The sequence below is a fragment of the Thermochaetoides thermophila genome, assembly GCF_000221225.1.
Source record: "Thermochaetoides thermophila DSM 1495 unplaced genomic scaffold scf7180000011815, whole genome shotgun sequence".
NCBI classification, from domain to species: domain Eukaryota; kingdom Fungi; phylum Ascomycota; class Sordariomycetes; order Sordariales; family Chaetomiaceae; genus Thermochaetoides; species Thermochaetoides thermophila.
This window is the reverse complement of record NW_006383031.1, coordinates 1140709-1160356: the sequence shown is the minus strand read 5'-3', so window position 1 is coordinate 1160356 and position 19648 is coordinate 1140709. Positions and strand designations below refer to the sequence as shown.

Below are 19648 nucleotides of genomic sequence, written 5' to 3'. Positions count from 1 at the left end.
GAAGCTTAGGAGCCAGTTGCGATGAAGTTTGTATCTCGCAGTACAGGATATACCTTTTTATATAAAGAATTCAAGTTTAAGTGCAGAACGCCAAAAAAGCAGACAGTTTAGGATCCACATCCTACCATCCCTTTGGTAGACAGCGAATTTGTTAGCATCTCTATATCTAACTGTGATCCTGGTTATTGATGCAAAAGATCCCCGACTTTTTTGCGAGTAGATACGATAGGTTACGGAATTAAGCCTCTTCCACTACATACACTACTTCCATTGCAGTAACTATGGTTTCGCCTTAGGGGCCATCGTGTCATCAGGCTTGGATGCGTGTGTTCTATATGCGTGTTACCTATATGTTATTCTCATGATCCTTCACAGCAATGTCGCAACCCCAATCCTAACCGGTGCATCTCATCACGTTAATTCAGATGCATGAAAAAAAAAAAAAAAACTGTGGGCCTATTCTTGCTATCCCGCTTTTGATTGTTCAATACTCCCTTGGCTTGTTCGTTCGCGCAAAACTTTGGGACCGGGGTTTGTCTAACGACATTACAACTGAATCGCAGAACAACAAGTTTTATCACGAGAAACAGGTATTAATGGATAGAGAATATATTGAATATATTGCTTGATTATGCCAACTAGTTTTTGACCGAAGTGGTTTTAAAGCAAGAAACTGGGGTTTATAGTGTAAGGCTTACCAGAACCCCTGTCTAAAATTCCGCACCAACAATCACATAAGGGGTAAACTGTAAGTATGCATGGAACCTTATCTGTAGTAGTAGTCTTTAAACTAACTGACCAACCATCTAAATCATTGTGTTTTAGTGCTAGACGGATTTTAATGAGACATATATATGAGTATATTCTTAACGGTTGAGTTAACCGCTGTGGCTGCTGTGACCACCGCGCCAACAATGCTTGCCAGCAACTTCGACTTCGGGATGGAATGTACGGTAATGCCTAGTGAGCTCATCCGCCCAACTAAAGGTTGGTGTACATGGCACAGTGAATCTTTGGCTTGCGGATATTGTGAGTCGTGACCTTTTGCTGGGTCAACCCGTAAGGCCGCAAGAACACTGTATTACAGGGATTGCCCCATGTTTGCATGGGCTAAACGCTCAAGCATTGTGCCCCTTACGACACAGGCGTTTCCTATCAAGTACCTTCCGTTAATTCATACCGTTTGGCCCCCGTCTGAAAACGGTATCACTAATAGCGGGAGCAAAGGGGTCCGTTTTTGGCCACCGACACTTATTCTTTTGGGCGCCTCGGCCCCAGAAAAATAAGGGTTGATATCCCATCAAAGTCATAACGCTGTCCTGTGGCCTGCGCTGAGTTGTTGGCGTATGGTCACCGCTGCCCGGGTACCTGTGGAAAGTGTAGGACAGGAGATGGTAGAAACGGACATCTCGGTGAGAGTCCAACCCTATCTACATGGATACAGTCTTCTGACTTTTTGCAATCGGTCCCTCCCTTGTCACCTTATTAGTTTTTGGTATTGTTATTCCTCATTTTTTCGACCACGCTCCTCTTCATCCAAATTTCGTTCACGGGAGAGCCTTCATTTGCAACACAGACCCAATCGCCAATCCCGTACTCCTTTGGTGCGACGCGAACGCCCCTGCCTCCGCCACCGACGATGAGGTTTCCTGGTCTGTACTTGTCATCCAGTTGCATGCGCCGGATAACACTTCCATGGACACGCGCGTTTTCCGGGATATCACGGACCTCTCCGCATGGAAGAGGCCAGCGGATGGGTTTCCACGATCCATCTGGCTGAAGATCCATACGACGGAAGGGCAGATATCTGTCTTGTGTTATCTTTACCAGTTCTCGCGCCAATGCTTGTCTGAAGCGGCGTATACACTTACTCCATGATCTTCCAGGTTAAAGTAGATCCCCAAGGCAGGCCGCCGCCAAACTCAAGAGGATCATGGAGTCGAGCGATACATGCCTTGTCCATCATTTCTCTGAACGTCTCACGGTGGCCATCGCCGCTCTCGACAGCGGAGGACGTAACTTTCCCGGGTCTATCTGCTCCGTGAGAAGGTTTTGTAGAGGGCTCGCATAACATCGTTGTCGGGGACCGGATCATGATATTGGGGACCGGAAGCACTCGAGAATTGCTTGGTGCTCTTGCCGTGTGGAGAGCTTCTGCTTTGCCATTGTTGATGCTGCTATTGGCTGCCATGGACTCGTCGTCGAATGCTTCCATGCATCCCATCTCACGAACTTTGTCGAGGTCAAACGTAAGCCCGGCTTTCATCGCTTCATGCACCATCCACACAAGAGGGATATGGCTGGCCGGCTTGGAGTCTGGGGGAACTTCCCAGCCTCCACCAACATCTGCATGACCGCCGGCAAACCACACCTCATCAATGTCCTGGTCTGATTCATCCTCAGACTCGGCAATGGACAAGACGTCTTCATCGTGTGGATGGATGGCGACAGAGAGCTCGGACTTCACATCTTGGTGATGGTCCAAATCAGAAGCACCTGTCATGCCTGTTCGACGAGAGCGAATCGAGTGCGAGCGAACACGGTATGGAGCTTCATCATCCGGCGTGTCCAGTGTCAAGCAGCGCCCGCGTTCATTGTGAAGCGTCACGCCGTCGGCTGGCTTTGCTGAGCTGAAGCTGGATTTTCTTCTGTACCTTTCTCCATTCCCACTTGTCTTGTCCTTGCTCCGTCCACCTCCCTTCGAGGTCTTGTTCTGGCCGCTCTGGTAAATCAGGTCTTGCCGAAATTTGGCGCGCCGCTCATCTATGCTCACTGCGTGACGTATCACTTTTGCTGATGTGCGCGCAGTGTAGGGAAATTTGCTGCGTTCCATCCAAGCAGCTTCAAATTGTGGTACGCTGTTGACGGTGTCGAAAAGGCCGAGGAATCGGATCCTTCGTACTGGCCGCGAGAATGTCTCGCGGAATCCCCTCATGAATGCATACATCTCCTTCTTTTGTCTAATACCGGCTGGCGTGGTGCTCTCTCGCCTTCTTTGCCAGTTGGCAAAGGCCTTCCATGCAAACACCACCATTTCCTCATTGCCATGAGAGAGTAGACCGACGTAGTCTAGCATCTCGGCAAGAAAGCGAGCAATGTAAGCACCGCGAGAAAAACCAAAAATGTATATCTCATCGCCAGGGTCATAGTAACGCATGAGAAATCGATATCCCCCGACAACATGTTGGTCGAACGACGAGCCAATCGCTGAGTCTTTCGCCTTCATGCACCACGATTTGAGCCGAGCTATCCTGCCTGTATGGCTCAGGCTCTTTGACACCACGTAGGTGCCAATTCCCGCTGTTTGGTTGTACGGGTCAGCAGTGCCTTCCAACAGTCACATTTCTAGATGATTCGATATCGACTCACGCTGATAGTAATGGTCTACAAGCTTATCGTTAGCTTTACCTGCTATGGAAACACAGGGTCACTGTGGACTTACACTGATCACTTGCTGTTCGATCCAACATCCTGAAGATCTTCAAAATGTTGCTGTCGCTGTCATCTCCCTGGAATTTATTTCCTGTGCCATCGAAGCAGAGCACAATCTTCCTGGGTTTGCGATGCGCACCGTAAGCATGCTTCTCCATAGTTCTAGGAGTGACTGGCCGGGATAGGACACAATTCGAGAATTCGTCTCCTATCTCGCGTGTCCTTTCCAGTCCGGTATTTGAGGCCGTGAAATGGCCATCACGGGAGCTTGGTTTCAGACGTGGTGAGTCCATGTCTTGGTCCAATCTTTAGGAAGAGTTTGCCTTCGTGTTGGGCAGCAGTTGAAAAGACGTGGTCGATGAAGCCTGTAAAGATTGACCACCTAGATGAACAGAACTAATGTACGTCTTTCGTGCAGATTCTTATTGACGTGTGACTGATACCACTGTATGTCGAAGCATGCGTGCCATTTTTCTACATCCTGCTCCTCTGTCCCTGCTGCAGCCCAGGAGTGAGGTCAAGGCCGACATGCCCTTCTACAAGACAACCCTGGTCTGTTTGTTAGTGTGATATTCTCTGCAAGCCACTAAAGGCGTCTCCATCAGAGAGTTAAGCTAATTGAATCCGATAATCGGTCAGATATGAGAGCTTCAAGCCTCTCTCCAGAAATGGTCCACGGCTTGCAGAAAGGTGCTATGCTAACAAATTAACCAGGATTGTATTGTTTTTAAACCTATCTTCTTTCTGACGACCAACCGACCACTGTCTTATGTCGATCACACTCCCCAAATGAAGACCGATTTTGTCTTCGTCATGCATGCGATGGCCCACCTTTCCCGGAAAAAGAGAATATGTTTCTGTCGTTGATCCTTGTGGGTTACATAGCGGTCAGCCTCCATCAATTGCTCGGTGTGTTGTTGTTCGGGCCACGGGAGATCCCGTTTTTTTGCGCGCCCCTTGCTTTCAGCTGAGCATGTTACTTACTGTGGCAGCCCCTTGCATGGATCTTTGGACTGGAGGTTCCTGGGACAAGGGGGCAAGCGACAAGCGCGGAAACTGCGGCTAGCCGTCACTCTCCCGCCTGATCAAAATAAGCTCCGAAAAGGAGACTTCTTTTCGCTATGATTGGTCTCTCTTTTGGCCCCGATCCAACGTGAGATCCGATCGACAACACGTCGGAGCCCGGCCCGTGTACGTTTCAAGTACTTAGCTGCCCCGGATTCAGCCCAATCACCTCCTATTCAATTCTAAGTAAACGATTCAGTAAAAACAACTCTCAGCCTCTAAGACTCTGATATGCCCTGCCACCCAAATTTTTACCTTATCAAGTTGCTCTTGGGTGTTATGGGGGAGGCCTTGTGCTGGCATAAGGGGACTACTGTAGTACAGGTTGAAGTTCGTCTGCTTATGCACTAGTCCTGCGCGCAGATCAACAGCGGCTTGGGTGATTGGTCACCAAACAACCAGCTCATCAAACCAGCTCTTCATCCGTGCCCTAGAGTGCAGTGTGGCAACTCGTCTCCAACCTCCTAGCCAGGCCGATGCAAGACCGCGAAAATGATCTTGATTTGCTTAAGAAAGCAGCGCATTGCACCTTCTACCCCAAACCCTTGTCCTTAGCCTGCAAGATGCAGATCTCGGTATGCTCCACTAAGTTTTATGAACGACAAAGGCTTGCGGATGGCACGCTCCTCTTACATTGACTTGACTGCTGAGTGTCGGGGCTGGCGGCTACACTTGTGCAGGTGGTGGAGATGCTCCTCTTCAGCTGACTGGGACAGACGCCGAACAAGGGGCGTTGACGTCGTGTTCAATGCCATCTGAGCTTGTGGGACTGTACAAATGTGTAGGTGTATACCGACTAGCTGTGGGTACCCGCGAGGGCTATCCCCGGAGGATATTGTCTGGATACATAATAAGCGTAAGGGAAGCAGTCTAGATTTTATCCATCCGTACGTCTTTTTGAGGTCGCACCATATTGGAGTGCGTTTCTGCTTCCTGCGCCCTGTCGATGACGGTGAAGACACCGTGAACACTCTCCCATTTTTGCAGTTCTCATCCACTCCTCCTGCATAGTTTTGCGAGATAGAGATGGCGGTAGACACGTCCCAAAACGGCGAAAACACCATGAACGGCGCAAAGGTGACTGCCTCGCGTCATGCTTCCAATGGGCGAGAGAAGGCACCACAGGAGGGTCGCGAAAAGTTGGCCAGTAAAGCAAAGCCTAAGCCGACTCCTCGCAAAGTAATGCCGACGAAGTCCGATAAAGAAGGCGTCGCCAATGCTTTAGAACGGTGTGCCCAGATCTTCCAGGCGACAATCAAGCCAGCGCCAAACCAAGAGGGACCTGGACCTGTCAACGAGCCGAGGAAATGGGGCAAGCTCAAGCAGGATCTCAAGACGTTGCGCTCTGCTGGTACGTGTAGTCTTGGGGCTTTATTTATTCGGTTCGAGCAAGCTGACAGCGCACACAGATATCAAAACGCTGAAGCAGGTCGTCCTTGCCCGCGTGAAGGGCGAGAAGCTCACTGATGATAAGACAATGATTATGGAAAGGGTCATTCAGTTAGTCGCAAATCTTCCTAATGACTCGAAGCTTCGCGTGGAGCTTACCAACACTTTTCTGGGCGAGCTTTGGAACTCCCTTGGGCATCCACCTTCTCTGTATGTGGGGGACAAGTACAGGTATCGGCAGGCTGATGGGTCTTACAACGTGAGTTTTCATCTTTCCATAGGACGAGATATGGGAACAGTAAATGCTGATGGCCCTAGAATATTATGTTTCCCCAACTTGGGGCCGCCGGCAGTCCGTACGCCAGGTCCGTGAACACCACAGTTTTGCGCAAGGGTGCTCTGCCAGATCCAGGGCTCGTTTTCGATTCCGTCATGAAGCGTACAGAGTACAAGAAGCATCCCAACAATGTTTCCAGCATCCTCTGGTACTGGGCCAGCATTGTCATTCATGGTAGGTGACCTAGAGTTGGATTTCCTTTAGATCAGGGGATTAACTTACGACAGACCTCTTCTGGACCGACCACCACGACGTGAGCCGGTCCAAGACGTCATCTTACCTTGACCTGTCTCCCCTCTATGGCAGTAACCAAGAGATGCAGAACACTATCCGCACATTCAAGGACGGCAAGTTGAAGCCCGATTGTTTTGCGGATAAGCGTATCCATGGCCTGCCCCCTGGTGTCGGAGTCTTGCTTATCATGTTCAACCGGTTCCACAACTATGTCTGCGACAATCTGATCTCCATCAACGAAGACGGCAGGTTCACCGCGCCGTCACCATCATTGCAGGGCGACAAGGCTGCGGCGGCGTGGAAGAAGTATGATGAGGATCTGTTCCAGACTGCACGACTCGTCACGTCCGGGTTGTACATCAACATCATGTTGCTTGATTACGTGCGGAATATTGTGAATGTAAGCGATCACATCCCAATGACTACTGGTATGGAATAAAGTGCTGACGTGAGTGAAGCTCAACCGTGTAGACACGACGTGGACCCTAGATCCTCGTGTCAACACCGGTATTGAGGCCGATGTCAGGCAGGGAGCAGAGCGCGGTACCGGCAACGTCGTTTCAGCAGAGTTCAACCTCTGCTACCGCTGGCACAGCTGCATCTCTGAAAAGGATGAAAAGTGGATCGAGGAGTTCTATTGGGACCTGTTTGGCAAGCCGTCGGCAGAGGTCGGCGTGCAGGATCTGCTTGCAGGCTTCGCCATGTTTGAGAGCAGGCTGCCAGAAGATCCTCTGCAGCGGCCGTTCAATAAGTTCAAGAGAGGTCCGGATGGCAAGTTCAGCGATGATGACCTTGTTGAGTGCATCGTGTCGGCCATCGAGGACTGTGCCGGCTCGTTTGGCGCTCGGAACGTGCCCGCCTCAATGCGTGCCATTGAGATACTGGGTATCATCCAAGGCCGCAAATGGAATGTTGCCAGCCTTAATGAGTTCCGCAGGCACTTCGGCCTCAAGCCGTACGAGACATTCGAGGACATCAACTCTGACCCTGGCGTCGCCGATGCCCTCCGCCGTCTGTACGACCACCCTGACTTCGTCGAGTTGTATCCCGGCATTGTCGCCGAGGAGCGCAAGGAGCCCATGGTGCCTGGCGTGGGCATCGCCCCGACCTATACTATCTCTCGTGTCGTGCTCTCGGATGCAGTGGTCCTCGTCCGCAGTGACCGGCACTACACCATCGACTACAGCCCACGCCACCTGACCAACTGGGGCTACAACGATGTTCAGTATGACCTGAACGTCAACCATGGCTGCGTCTTCTACAAGTTATTCCTCAATGCTTTCCCCAACCATTTCAACTACAACTCTGTCTATGCCCACTATCCTATGGTGGTTCCATCTGAGACAGAGAAGATCGTCAAGGACCTCAAGCGCGACCATCTGTTCGACTTCTGCCGTCCCGGTCGTCTCAGGAAGACGGCGGAAGTCAAGGAGCCCGAGGGTGTTCGCCATGTTCTGGCCGGACAGGAGAAGTACCGGGGTGCATGGCTCGAGGCTCTTCGTCCCCTTGCCGACCAGGGCAAGGCCAAGTTGTCTGGCGACGCGAAGACACATGATCAACTACGTCAGCAGGTTAGCGAGAGTGTGTTCGATGACGATTTTGTTGTGACCGTGAAGGCATTCTACCGCCAGAAGGTCGCCGAGCTTCTTGATCTCAGAAGTTACGACCTGGCGGGCAACCGCATGGCCGATCTGGTGAGAGATGTGGCTGCCCTTGCGCCCACGTACTTCGTTTCCGAGCTCTTTGGCCTGCCGCTTGAAAGCAGGGCCAATAAGAAGGGCTTCTACACCGAGCATGAGCTACACGTGGTCCTGTCAACTATTGCTACCGTGCTTTTCACCCAAGTTGATGTTGTCAAGAAGTTCCCGTTGCTCCAGGCGGTAAAGACGCTGTCCAGTCAGCTGGCGACAGCCATTGAGAAGACTGTTAAGAGTCCCAAGTCGAACAAGAGTCAGCCGCTGAGCAGCTATGGCGCTAAGTTGATCAAGGCGTTGACCAAGGCTGGCGTGAGCAGGCATGACATTACTTGGGCTCACGTTCTGGCTGCTTCGGCCGCGGTTGTCGCCTACCAGACAAAGATCGTAAGTGATTGTATCCTATCACAATATCAGGAACCGCTAACCCAATGTTACAGTTCACCGAAGCGGTTGACTTCTACCTCTCTCCAGCTAGAGCGCAGTTTCGCGAGGCGATCCAGTCACTCGCAACTCAGCCTGCCTCCGAGCAGGTCGACTCGCTGCTTCTTGGCTACGCTCTCGAGGGCATCCGTCTAGGAGGCAGCACACACCTAGTCTTCCAGGCCGTCGCTGCCGATACCATCCCAACAGTGGAGAACAGCATCGAAGCAGGCGACTTCGTCACCCTGAACACGGTACGTCTCCCCTCATCACCCACACCTCATCCCAACAAACATGAAACTAACTCCCCATCACAGTCGCCCTCCGCCTGTGAGCCCGCCCAACCCGACCCTTCACTGCACACGCACGCGCGCTCACTATACGCACATCTCGACGCCTCACCCGACGCGGTCTTCCTTGGAGGAACTGCCGTGCGCGACGCAACGCTGGTGGAGTTCTTCCGCGCGGTGTTTTGCACGCAAGAACTTGCGGCGCACGCCGGGTCCGCAGGGCGAGCTGAAGAAGGTGGTGGTGCCCGACCGGACGGGCAAGAGCACCGGACGCGTGCAGTACATGCGCGACGACTGGGCCGCGTATAGCGCGTGGCCTGCGTCGATGCGTGTTGCGTGGGATGAGTGAATGTGTGAGTGTGGGTAATTTCTCGAGGGCGTGGAGAGACACCGTTTGGAGATAGATGGACAAGTTACCTTGGTTATGATACCTAATGTGCTTGGAGCAGAAATGTTTTCGTAGCTGTCTTGATGAAACACTCATCACCATTTCAAACGATATCTAACCCTCGCCAACTCGGCCGTGCGGTTTTGCCATGCATGGATGATTTCACTCAACTGTCCACGCCAGAGAACGGAATTCAGTCGTTTAGCCGCGAAAGCTTCTGTTGATATCACTAATGTTGATTTGTCCCAAACTTTGAAAAGAACGCATGACAACGATGGCAGAGACACGATTGAACTGAGGCTACACTCTGATCCCGGACCAAAATCTTCCGCCAGCCCCCGGAAGTGGAGTCAATTAGCAGGCTCGAACCACAAGCCCAAAAGACGGTTTCGAAGACGAGGGTGGGAAAAAAAATTTCGTAGAATAGAGGTCCTACCCGGATTCGAACCGGGGTTGTCGGAATCTTCTAAGAAGACTGGATTTCTCAGAATCCGAAGTGATAACCGCTACACTATAGAACCGAGTCTTGTGCTGAGTATCGCGGTTGAGAAGTCAACTTGTGTATGGAATACAACCGATCTTAGCCTCGACGTCAGTGACTACATTTGCTTTTGTCCCATCTGTTGTTGACCATTCCCTCCCACGACTTCCGTCAGCTGATCAACGCGGATTCCAGCATCACATCGCGTAGATCTCACTCCTGATGATAAAATATGCTATTGCCAACATGAAGGTGTCTTCTGCACAGACCGCAGAGCGTCCACATAGCTGCCGGTGAGCAGTCCGTGCTACACTGCTTCCAGCCCGACTCTTGAACTCATCGCTCACCGAGGGTCCTTTTCGTCTGACGTCAACTGCCAAGTCATGTCATGACATCATGAGTTCCAGAGCTCAACTCGGAGTTCAGCTGACGGCTGTTTCTCGAGATGCATTTCCCATCACTGCCGATCCCCCGGGGGCATACACCCGCAACCTGTTAAAATCAAACCCTTACTCCAGGTACCGAAGGCCATCCCGCGGTAGCCATTTACCACCATGGCCGTGCCACAACGCATCCCTTGGGAGGTCACCATAACTCCTCACCCGGGCTCTTCCCCACAAGATATTCTCAATGAGCCCGACTGGATCCAACTCCGCGCACACGCGATCGGCTTCAAGAACCACGAGGGCCGTCGTCCGGGGTTAACTGAGCCGGAGGTCGACCGCGAGCTCAGCGAGGCAGAGATCGCCGAGGCCCGACGTAAACGCGAGGAGATCAGGCAGCGAGTGTCAGCTGGGGACTTGGTCAATTTTCGGGACTTGATTGAGCACCAGACCTCCTTTCACCTGCGACATCCAGGCGATCGGTCGTTGGGTTGGAGGTATGTTCTCGAGACGACGGAGGATTGGGTCAAGTATGGACAGAGGTGGCCAGTCAATGTGGAAAGGGAGGAGAAGGAGCGGAAGCAGGAAGGGAAGAAGAAAGGGAACGCAGGCGAGAAGGACGGACAGGTAAAAGACGAAAGAGAGCCTGCATCGGAGGATGGAAAGGCGAAAGAGCAGAATCTCAGCCCTCAACAGCGCGCCCTCCTCTGCGAGATTGAATCGGAATCCAACCTTCTTACCACCTTGAAGCAAAACTCAGGCCATCGTGTATGCCCACAAACCCAGAACCGTTCAACAATCAGTATCGATGCGCAGGACCAATTTACTCCTGACAACTGGCTTCCACGCAGCAGCGCTCTCATACGTCTGACTGGAAACCATCCCTTCAACGCTGAACCCTCGCTTTCTGATCTCTTCGCTGGCGGCTTGATCACCCCAAATGAGTTACACTTCGTTAGAAATCACGGAGCAGTGCCTCGGTTGCTCTGGGAATTGCACCATCTGGAAATATCTGGTTTCGAGAGCTCCAATGCAGGAGGTAACGAAAGGAAGTGTTTGCTCGTGTCGCTGAGCATGCATGACCTCAAAACCCGCTTCTCCTCTCGCATGATCAACATCCCTGTCGCGATGGCATGCACAGGCAACCGCAGGAAGGAGATGAACCTCTTGCGTAAGACAAAAGGTGCCAACAATGGTGCTGGATCGGTTGGCTGTGCCTACTGGAAAGGACCGCTAGTGCGAGACGTACTGTTAGACGCCGGCGTTGTCCCATCAACCGGGCAAATGGACGATGGGAGAGGAAGAAGGCTCTACGTCAATTTTGCTGGCGCTGACAACCCCAGCGGAGGGCCATACGAAACCTCTTTGCCCCTGGAATACGTAATGAACCCAGCCAACGACGTTCTTCTCGCTCTGTACATGAATGATCTTCCCCTGCCCCCGGATCATGGTTATCCTGTTCGCCTTGTCGTACCCGGACATGTGGGCGGTAGAAGCGTGAAGTGGTTGAAGAGGATTTGGATCACAGATCATGAAAACCAAAGCTACTACCATATTTGGGACAACCGACTGCTCCCAGAATTTATACGTGACACTGGAAGCGAGATTGCTAAAGCACTGTTTCACCATCCTAGCTCGGCGATTTATGAGCAACCTGTTAACGCTGTGGTGTGTCGTCCAGGGCAAGGCGAGAAGATACCGTTGAATAAAGCAAAGGCAGGGGAGATGTATCACATCCAGGGCTTTGCCTATGCGGGAGCCGGCCTAGAGGTTCAAAGAGTCGAAGTGTCCATCGATGGCGGAAAGAAATGGCTGTGGGCAAAGAGAAAGTTTCCCGACTTCCCCATCAGACATGGCAATAAGTTCTGGGCATGGGTTTTTTGGGATGTCGAGGTTGAGCTTGCGAAGCTGGTACGAGCACCCAACGTTATCGTGCGATGCTGGGATGCGACAAAAAACAGGCAACCTCCGGACTTCGAGTGGAATGTGCTGGGCATGATGAATAATTCGTGGTATACCGTGAAGACAGACCTGATTACAGAGCAGCGGGGTGATGGTGTAGCCATCATGTTCCGTCATCCCACTGAGGCTGCATCTTTGAGCGGTGGATGGATGCAGCCATCCCAGGAGCTTCTTTTGGCGCAGACCAAACAAGAGGGCGGGATCCCAGAAAAGCAGTTTACTCGAGAGGAAATTGAGAAGCACGACAAACCTGACGCCTGCTGGATGGTTATCAACAACAAGGTTTATGATGTAACAAGCGTCCTTGAATGGCATCCCGGTGGGAAGGCGTCCATTATGACACATGCCGGAAAATGTCATTATGAGACAACTGAACAATTTGAGAGCATCCATGATGAATTTGCTCACCATAAGCTGCGGGGTGTGTGCATCTGCCGTCGAGACGCCAGAACCATGCTGACGAGAAACAGAATGCCTGCTCGGTTCTGTAACCGAAAAGACAGCGAAGTACATCCAGCAAACTGCTGAGGTCATTGCCAAAGAACGAGCCACAAGGGCTGAAAAAAGAGGGAAGGGAGGTCATTTAGCCCTCGAACTGCAGCGATGGCTGCCAGTCAGGCTGGTTGACCGACGATCTGTCTCTAGAGATACGCGGACGTACACCTTTGAGCTGCCAGAAGGCAAGTCAAGCCTTGGAGTCGAGACTTGCCAGCACATTCAAGTAGGCTTCCACTTGCAAGACAAGATGGTTGTCCGATCCTACACCCCTACTCGACCAGTAATCCCTTCCCCTCCAGGTGTTCGCGAGACAAGTCAACGAACTGTGAAAAGCTGCGATAAGGGATCGCAGGCCAAGGGTCCACCTACTCCTCCCGAGTCACCCACTTCGACTGGCCATTCCTTCTCATCGACGGCTTCAACGAGCAACAGACCTGAATCACATGCTGGCCAGACCAATCCTGCGCCCACAAATGAGAATCGCACCTTCGACTTGACCATCAAAACTTACTTCCCCACACCTTCCCAGCCCGGAGGAGCCCTCTCCAACCTTCTCGACTGCATGCCCCTGGGTGAGGAAGTCGAGATCAGGGGTCCAACCGGTGACGTCATCTACGAGGGCCACTCGACATTCCTTATTCGCGGTGCCAATCCACACGACCCGCACTCTGCCGAGCGCAGACTGCGCTTCCCTCGTGTGTCGCTTGTCCTTGGCGGATCGGGAATCACCCCTGGGTATGCACTCATGGCTCGGGTCATGAGCGAGATCCAAGCTGGAGAAGAGGCACCAGAAGTGAGGGCCGTGGATGCCAATAAAACCGAAGGTGATATTTTGCTACGGGAGGAGCTGGAAAGGTTTGTGAAAGAAAGTCAAGGACGAATCAGGGTCACTCATATCTTGAGCCAGCCTGGGGATGACTGGAAGGGTGAAAGGGGATTGGTAAATGCAAATTCATTAAAAAGAGTGTTGTTTCCTCCCGGGGAGGGAAATGCAGTGTTCTTATGCGGTCCTCCGGGGTTAATCAAAGGGGTCGCTCTTCCTGCATTGAACGGTATGTACCTTCCGTCCTATTTTTCCCAAGGGGCATCCAGACATTGACTTGGCGGCCAGATTGGGGGTATGTCGAGGATGAGAACATATTTGGCTTCTAGGAAGCATGTGAAACTCCACGATTCCACTCAAGACGTCAAGACTGGAAAGCAATTGTCAGTGATTTCCTCTGTTGATTTGCCTGTCGGCAGTCACGGTAAGTCCAAAGGCGGGCGGCAAAGAGAAGGAAGGACACGGGGGATCGTCACGCCAGATAAACAGAATTCTACCCTCAAAGTCTCTCTTCTTCCCCCATCCCACTCTTTGCTCTCAAGTCTCCAGGTCAGCTCAGTCAATTCGCCATCTCGAATACTTTGTCCAGTGCTCTTTTATTGTATCCTCAGCTTCACTTCTGTTTTAAACTCCATCTATACGAAGTTTCGCTTTCCAGTATTTCAAAATGGCTCGCCTTACTTACGCTCTGCCCCTGGTTGCCAGCATCTTTGCTGTCGTCAACGCTTCACCTATTGCTCCTCTCCCTGATGGCGAGTATGGTGGCTGCAATGGCAAGCACGCCTTAGAAGGACACCACTGCCACAACCACCTACAAGAGGACAAGATCCCTGAATCATGCCATAACATTGCCTCGCACATCACTCCCCATTTGCCACCGAATCCGACCTACCCTCCTCACCTTGAGTCCCTCGGCAGAAAGTTAGGCTGGGTCTCCGATGATTGCCGTGACGTCAAGTTTGACAACCGGAATCACAAGCACCACATCAAGGAGTCTGACAAGACCCTGTTCTATGTATGGCGCGATGCTTGGCTCGACACCATCAAGCAAGACCTGCGCCAAGTCTTTGCTGCCTGCCACGACGTCCCTTCGGTCATTGAGCCCCTTCTTAAGGACAAGTGCTACCACAACATTGTGACTGATCTCGAGCTTCATGATGGTGGTAGTTATCAGCACGAAAGCTGCTCCTCTCACTCATGCAGCCATGACAATCAATATGAGCATGGTCATGATGATGGTCACTACGATGGTGGTCACCACGATAATGGCTACGACGATGGATATGGCCTCAAGTACCAGTCCAACTGCGTCAAGGAATGCCAAGGCGACTCCCATTGCGAGGAGAAGTGCCACATCGAGGAAAAGGAGAAGTGTGTTGGCGACCATTGCGACAAGAAATGTGAAGGTGATCACTGTGATGACGACTGCAATGACGATGACTGCAACGATGACAAGCACAAGAAGAAGAAGGATGGGAAGAAGGGAAAGAACCCGCTATTTGGTGCTGCTGGGGGCTCGCCTGTTCCTAATGCCGTCAATGCCGGTCTGGCTCTGCTTGCAATTGCTTTCTACTACCTGCACTAATGAGTGTCTCAGGGTCATAGGGGGAAAAGTGTGAATGCTTGTTTGGTTGATTCGGATTTTGGAGTTCTGGTTTAGGGTTTCCTGTGCATTATGTATTATTATTAGCTGCAAGTTGATAGGCTGGAAAGGTGTTGTCAGGGTAGCATGGTTAGATGAGTACTAGCTCCAAACCTAATGTCAAGTATCTCCTTCGTCAAGTGCCCATTGAGAGATTGCATGGTAAACATTCCTCGTTATCCTGGCCTGATTGAACACATGTGTTTGCCATGCATAATATGTATATGTGGTATTGTGGCTCGGGCTGGTGGCAAAGCTGACAATCGAGCCGATATTGGCGTCATGGCATCCTCAATTCATACCTAAATGCACATTGTTCAGGGTTCATGTAACGGTAAGTTTGGTGCTATTCACAATACTGCCAATGGGTTCTGTTGAGAGTCATAAAGAGTAGTCTAGAATAATCCGTTTCGTTGAGTACGTCAACAGTGAAAAGACAACAAAATATCAAACAAGGAGACAATATAACAACGACTCGAGTGGTTTTCTGGGTGTAACTGATCTCTTCACTAAACGACGCACGATCGATTGTGTTGTTATTGGTCTGTCGCTGAAGATCCTATATCTTGATCTCTGATGTTGTAGATTCTCCAGTCTGAAGAAGCATGAGAGATCATGATGCAGAATGATAAGAACTACCCTAACTAGGTCCTGCTGACAGACTATTCTTGTAGATCCCCGTATGAATACTAATTCTGCCCTAAGAAGATAAAGAGCATGCGAAAAAAATTATATGGACTATTCTATAAGAATAATTCTCATTTCGAAATCTTAAATGTGGATCATACCCTTCCACTATGGACTTTTCTTCATGTTCAAGTGGTAAGTCTGGGTGTATATTTAAGAGTTTAGGCCTGTGAATTTGTCACGAAATGCATCAAAGAAGATACATTCTTATAGATTTCGATCAGAAACAATGATATTCAATTCAAACTTCACAAAAAAACTATGAGTCTCGAGATGTTTGAAATCGGTTATGGATGAATCGTCCCTTTGTGACGGAGTGATGAAACGCACAGTGCAGCAGACTAGTTTTCATACTGTAATTCACTAATGTAAAATGATGACGTTAAGGATCCAAACCTTGCAGGGGCGAGGGAGATCGCAACATTTTGGAAATGACAGCGACACCATCCAATTAGTAAGTGAAATTAAACTTGAAAGGTTGTGAAGCTTTACGAATCTGGATGGATGCTCCTGCTGCAAGAGATTGATGTGCTATCAAGTTTACGTTGTACAGTGTAACATGTACTATGGCAGCGCGAATATTCCAGTTGGTTGGAGCTTGCAACAACTACCCTTGGGGCAAACACGGCAACGAATCGCTTGCTGCCCGTCTCTGCTCAAAGACCGACCGAAACTTCACCATCAGTTCCGACACTCCCTACTCCGAGCTTTGGTTTGGCGACTACCATACCAACCCAGCTCGTGTCCTTACCACAGGCGAGCCCCTGAACCATGTCCTCTCCGAAAACAAAGACACTCTCCTCGGGCGCAAAGTAATCACCCAACTGGGCAGCCAACTGCCCTTCCTCCCAAAGATCCTCTCCATCGCCAAAGCCCTTCCCCTCCAACTTCACCCCGACAAGCGCATCTCCTCCCTCCTCCACTCCAAGTACCCTGTCCACTTCCAGGACCCTAACCACAAACCCGAGATCGCCATCGCACTCTCCCGCTTCGAGCTCTTCGCCGGATGGAAACCCCTCTCCCACATCACAGAGCTCTTCTCCCTCCCCGCACTACGCCCCTTCGTCCCTGTGACGCATGACCCCGGGCGCCCGTTCACTGAGGGCACCTTACGATCCTTGACTCGAAACATCCTCACTGCCCCAGGGGAAGACCTCCGCTTTGCCCTGTCCCAGCTCAAGCACGCGCCAAAATCTCTCCTAGGGGAATCAGCCTACATCCGGACGCTTCTCCCCCGACTAGAAGAACAGTATTCCCCCACCGACCCAGGCATTCTCGTCTCGCTGACTTGTCTCAATTACTTCACACTCTCCCCCGGTGAAGCGGTATTTATTCCTGCAAACGGCATCCACGCCTACTTATCCGGCGACGTGCTGGAGTGCATGGCGCGGAGTGATAACGTGCTGAATGCGGGGTTTTGTCCAGAAGAGGAGCGTGATGACGTAGATATATTTGTTAACGCATTGTTGATAGAGGGTCAGGGGCCGGGTGATATCAAGTTGAAAGTCAAGGAGAAAGCGACGGAGGGGGAGGGGGCGCGCGTGGTGAGGTATCGGCCGCCGGGGGTTGAGGAATTTGAGGTGTGGAGGATTGAGTTGGGGGAAAATGCTGAGGGGGAGATGGAGGGGGGTGATGGGCCGGGGATTATGATCGTTGTGAGGGGAGCAGGAAAGATGGAGGCTGAGGGAAAGCTCGTGGATGTCGAAGAGGGGGCGATATGGTATGTTGCGCCGGGGGTGAAGGTGAGGTGGGTAACCGATGAGGGACTGGACTTGTATATGGCTGCTGCGTAGTATAAAAGTGACATTTAGGTGGTGGGTAGGGATCCATAGCCTCTGCTAATTATAGCATTGTCGATAGTCCCAGAAACGGGGATCACACAAATCTATGCCGTTGACGCTGCGGTTAAATGTATGATGGTGTCACCAAGCTACCAAGTCAGTATGGTCTTGGCACGGAGCCAAGTGTAAAGACACAACCTCATCGACACTCGGCTAAATGTCCTCCCAAGGTACGAACCACGCTACGGAGCCCGTGATATGGATATGCAAGCTGTCAACTTGCGTACCATCTCAATTTATCTTACCTTTCACGTCGAATTCGCCTGTCCCTTCCTGTTCATCCATCATGTTTTCTTAACCTGAGAATTTACCCTAACCCTAACCCTCATCATGGCTTTCCTTAGGGTTCAGCATATTCTCTCGGCCCTCCTTTTCACCCCCTTCACCCTCTCATCCTCCATCCAACCCTCCCAATGTGCCCGTGGTGGCGCACCACCACACCTAAGCTTCCCAACCTCCCACACTGTTCCCGCCCCCAACAACCCAGCCTCCTGGCTCCCCTGGACACATCCCCCTCGCTGCATCGAGTCCTCCGAAACACCCTACTGCGTTTACACCGCCGCCCATCTCCCGCCCTACTCCCGCCATGGCATATCAGTTCTCACAACCCCCGAGCTAGCCTCTTCCTCAGCCCTCAATCCCTTTCACAGTCTCCACGATCTCAACGATGACCCAGCACATTTCTTTGCGCCCGAGAAGCTGGAGTACCCTCCGCCGTATGAGGTGCGTGAGGTACCTGGGAAGGGGCTGGGGTTGGTAGCGACCAGGAAGATCCCAAAGGGGAAGGCAATCATGATAGATTATGCGTCCGTTCTGGCAAATGTGGAGTACCCAGCGGATGTGATGCGCGAGGATGTGCAAGATTTGTTGGAGTTGGCAGTTGATCAGCTGCCAGAGCCGAAGAGCGTGAGGGGGCTGGCGATTCAGGGGAAGGAGGGAGTTGGGTTTGTGGAGGATGTGATGTTGACAAATAGCTTTGGGGTTGCGGTTGGGGGACGAGAGGTAATGGCGCTGTTTACAAACTTAGCGGTAAGTTTTGTTCACCTGTAAGTTCGTAGAGGCGAAGCTAATGACTGGGTAGAGGATCAACCACAACTGCCGGCCCAAGTATGTGTCGTAACTGGCAAAAAGAGATGAGCGAGTACTAATGACCACAGTGCCTTCATTCACTTCTCCGACACCACGCTTGCCATGACGCTTTGGTCGGCAAGGGAGATCCAACCAGGAGAGGAGATTACCATCACCTGTGAGTCTTGGTGACTGGCAAGCTTTAGACTGAAACTGCTGACAGTTGTCAGATTCCCCGGCAGGAAGAACTTCCAAGGAACGGCAAAGGATGCTCAAGAGTACATGGGGCTTTGAATGGTGAGTAGCTTGAGAATCATCCTCTCGCCGAGTTTTCACTGACACCTGTCAGCCACTGTGAACTATGCACCTCACCTCCAGAGGTAGTCAATGCCTCCGATGCCAACTTGCTTGAGATTCGGCGTTTGCAGAATGAAGTTCTCAAGCTAGCCCAGAACGGCTCCTTCCAGGAGGCTGTTCAGGGCGCTGAGAAGATGTTTGACCTCATTGCAGTCGAGCAGCTGACCGAGCACATGGCCGATTTGTACGAGACAGCCGGCCGGCTGTATTACCATGCCGGGAACCTTGAGAAGGCCCTTGAGTACTCTCTCAAGGTCAAGCATGAGATTGTTGGATGGGGCGTGCCGGGTCCGTTTGGGCGCGACAAGCTGAAGATGATGGACAACGTGATCAAGAGGATCGAGAGGGAGCTTGGTGAGCAGAAGAAGGCTGAGGAAGAAGAAAGGAAGAAGAAAGAAAAGGAGGTGAAGGGCGAGAAGAATGAGGAAACGAAAGAAGAAAAGTTGAGGGGGGAGGAGCCAAAAGAGGAGAAGGAGCCTCAGCAGAAGACACAGGATAATCAGGAGGAAAGTTGAGTGGCTTTAGGCGCTCAAAAAGCTGGTGTAGGTACTGTGTAGATTGTTACTCAATGCAACCTGAATTTAATGCTTGTCGGGAAATATGCTATTGATGATATAACTTTGCCGCAGACCTCGGAAGTTCCTTCAGTCGACA

General features: G+C 51.4%; 3 protein-coding genes, 1 non-coding gene and 1 pseudogene across 5 annotated transcripts; 3 read left to right on the top strand and 2 right to left on the bottom strand.

Annotated features, from left to right (window-relative positions):
* Positions 1–1485: 1485 nt before the first annotated feature.
* Positions 1486–3725, bottom strand: CTHT_0019390 (uncharacterized protein; the record flags this gene model as incomplete). The annotated part of the gene is made up of 4 exons (XM_006692362.1): positions 1486–1807; positions 1872–3300; positions 3370–3384; positions 3443–3725. 4 exons carry the CDS (start codon positions 3723–3725, stop codon positions 1486–1488), a joined length of 2049 nt encoding a protein of 682 aa, XP_006692425.1.
* Positions 3726–5559: 1834 nt separating this feature from the next.
* On the top strand, positions 5560–9173 carry CTHT_0019380 (fatty acid oxygenase-like protein; the record flags this gene model as incomplete). Its single annotated transcript, XM_006692361.1, has 7 exons — positions 5560–5848; positions 5907–6145; positions 6205–6397; positions 6451–6857; positions 6916–8538; positions 8592–8828; positions 8892–9173. The coding sequence occupies 7 exons, from the start codon at positions 5560–5562 to the stop codon at positions 9171–9173; spliced, it is 3270 nt and encodes a 1089-aa protein (XP_006692424.1).
* Positions 9174–9679: 506 nt separating this feature from the next.
* CTHT_0019370 lies at positions 9680–9773 on the bottom strand. The gene is made up of 2 exons: positions 9737–9773; positions 9680–9714 (listed from the first exon to the last, which is right to left on the bottom strand). It is a non-coding gene; the product is annotated as a tRNA-Gln (tRNA).
* Positions 9774–10287: 514 nt separating this feature from the next.
* Positions 10288–14984, top strand: CTHT_0019360 (annotated as a pseudogene; the record flags this gene model as incomplete). The annotated part of the gene is made up of 3 exons: positions 10288–12433; positions 12549–13431; positions 14105–14984. Coding segments are annotated over 3 exons (3909 nt in total).
* A 1175-nt stretch (positions 14985–16159) lies between these two features.
* CTHT_0019350 (mannose-6-phosphate isomerase-like protein) lies at positions 16160–19509 on the top strand (the record flags this gene model as incomplete). The annotated part of the gene is made up of 7 exons (XM_006692360.1): positions 16160–16182; positions 16282–17448; positions 17914–18598; positions 18651–18676; positions 18727–18815; positions 18868–18934; positions 18987–19509. The coding sequence occupies 7 exons, from the start codon at positions 16160–16162 to the stop codon at positions 19507–19509; spliced, it is 2580 nt and encodes an 859-aa protein (XP_006692423.1).
* Between the last annotated feature and the right edge of the window lie 139 nt (positions 19510–19648).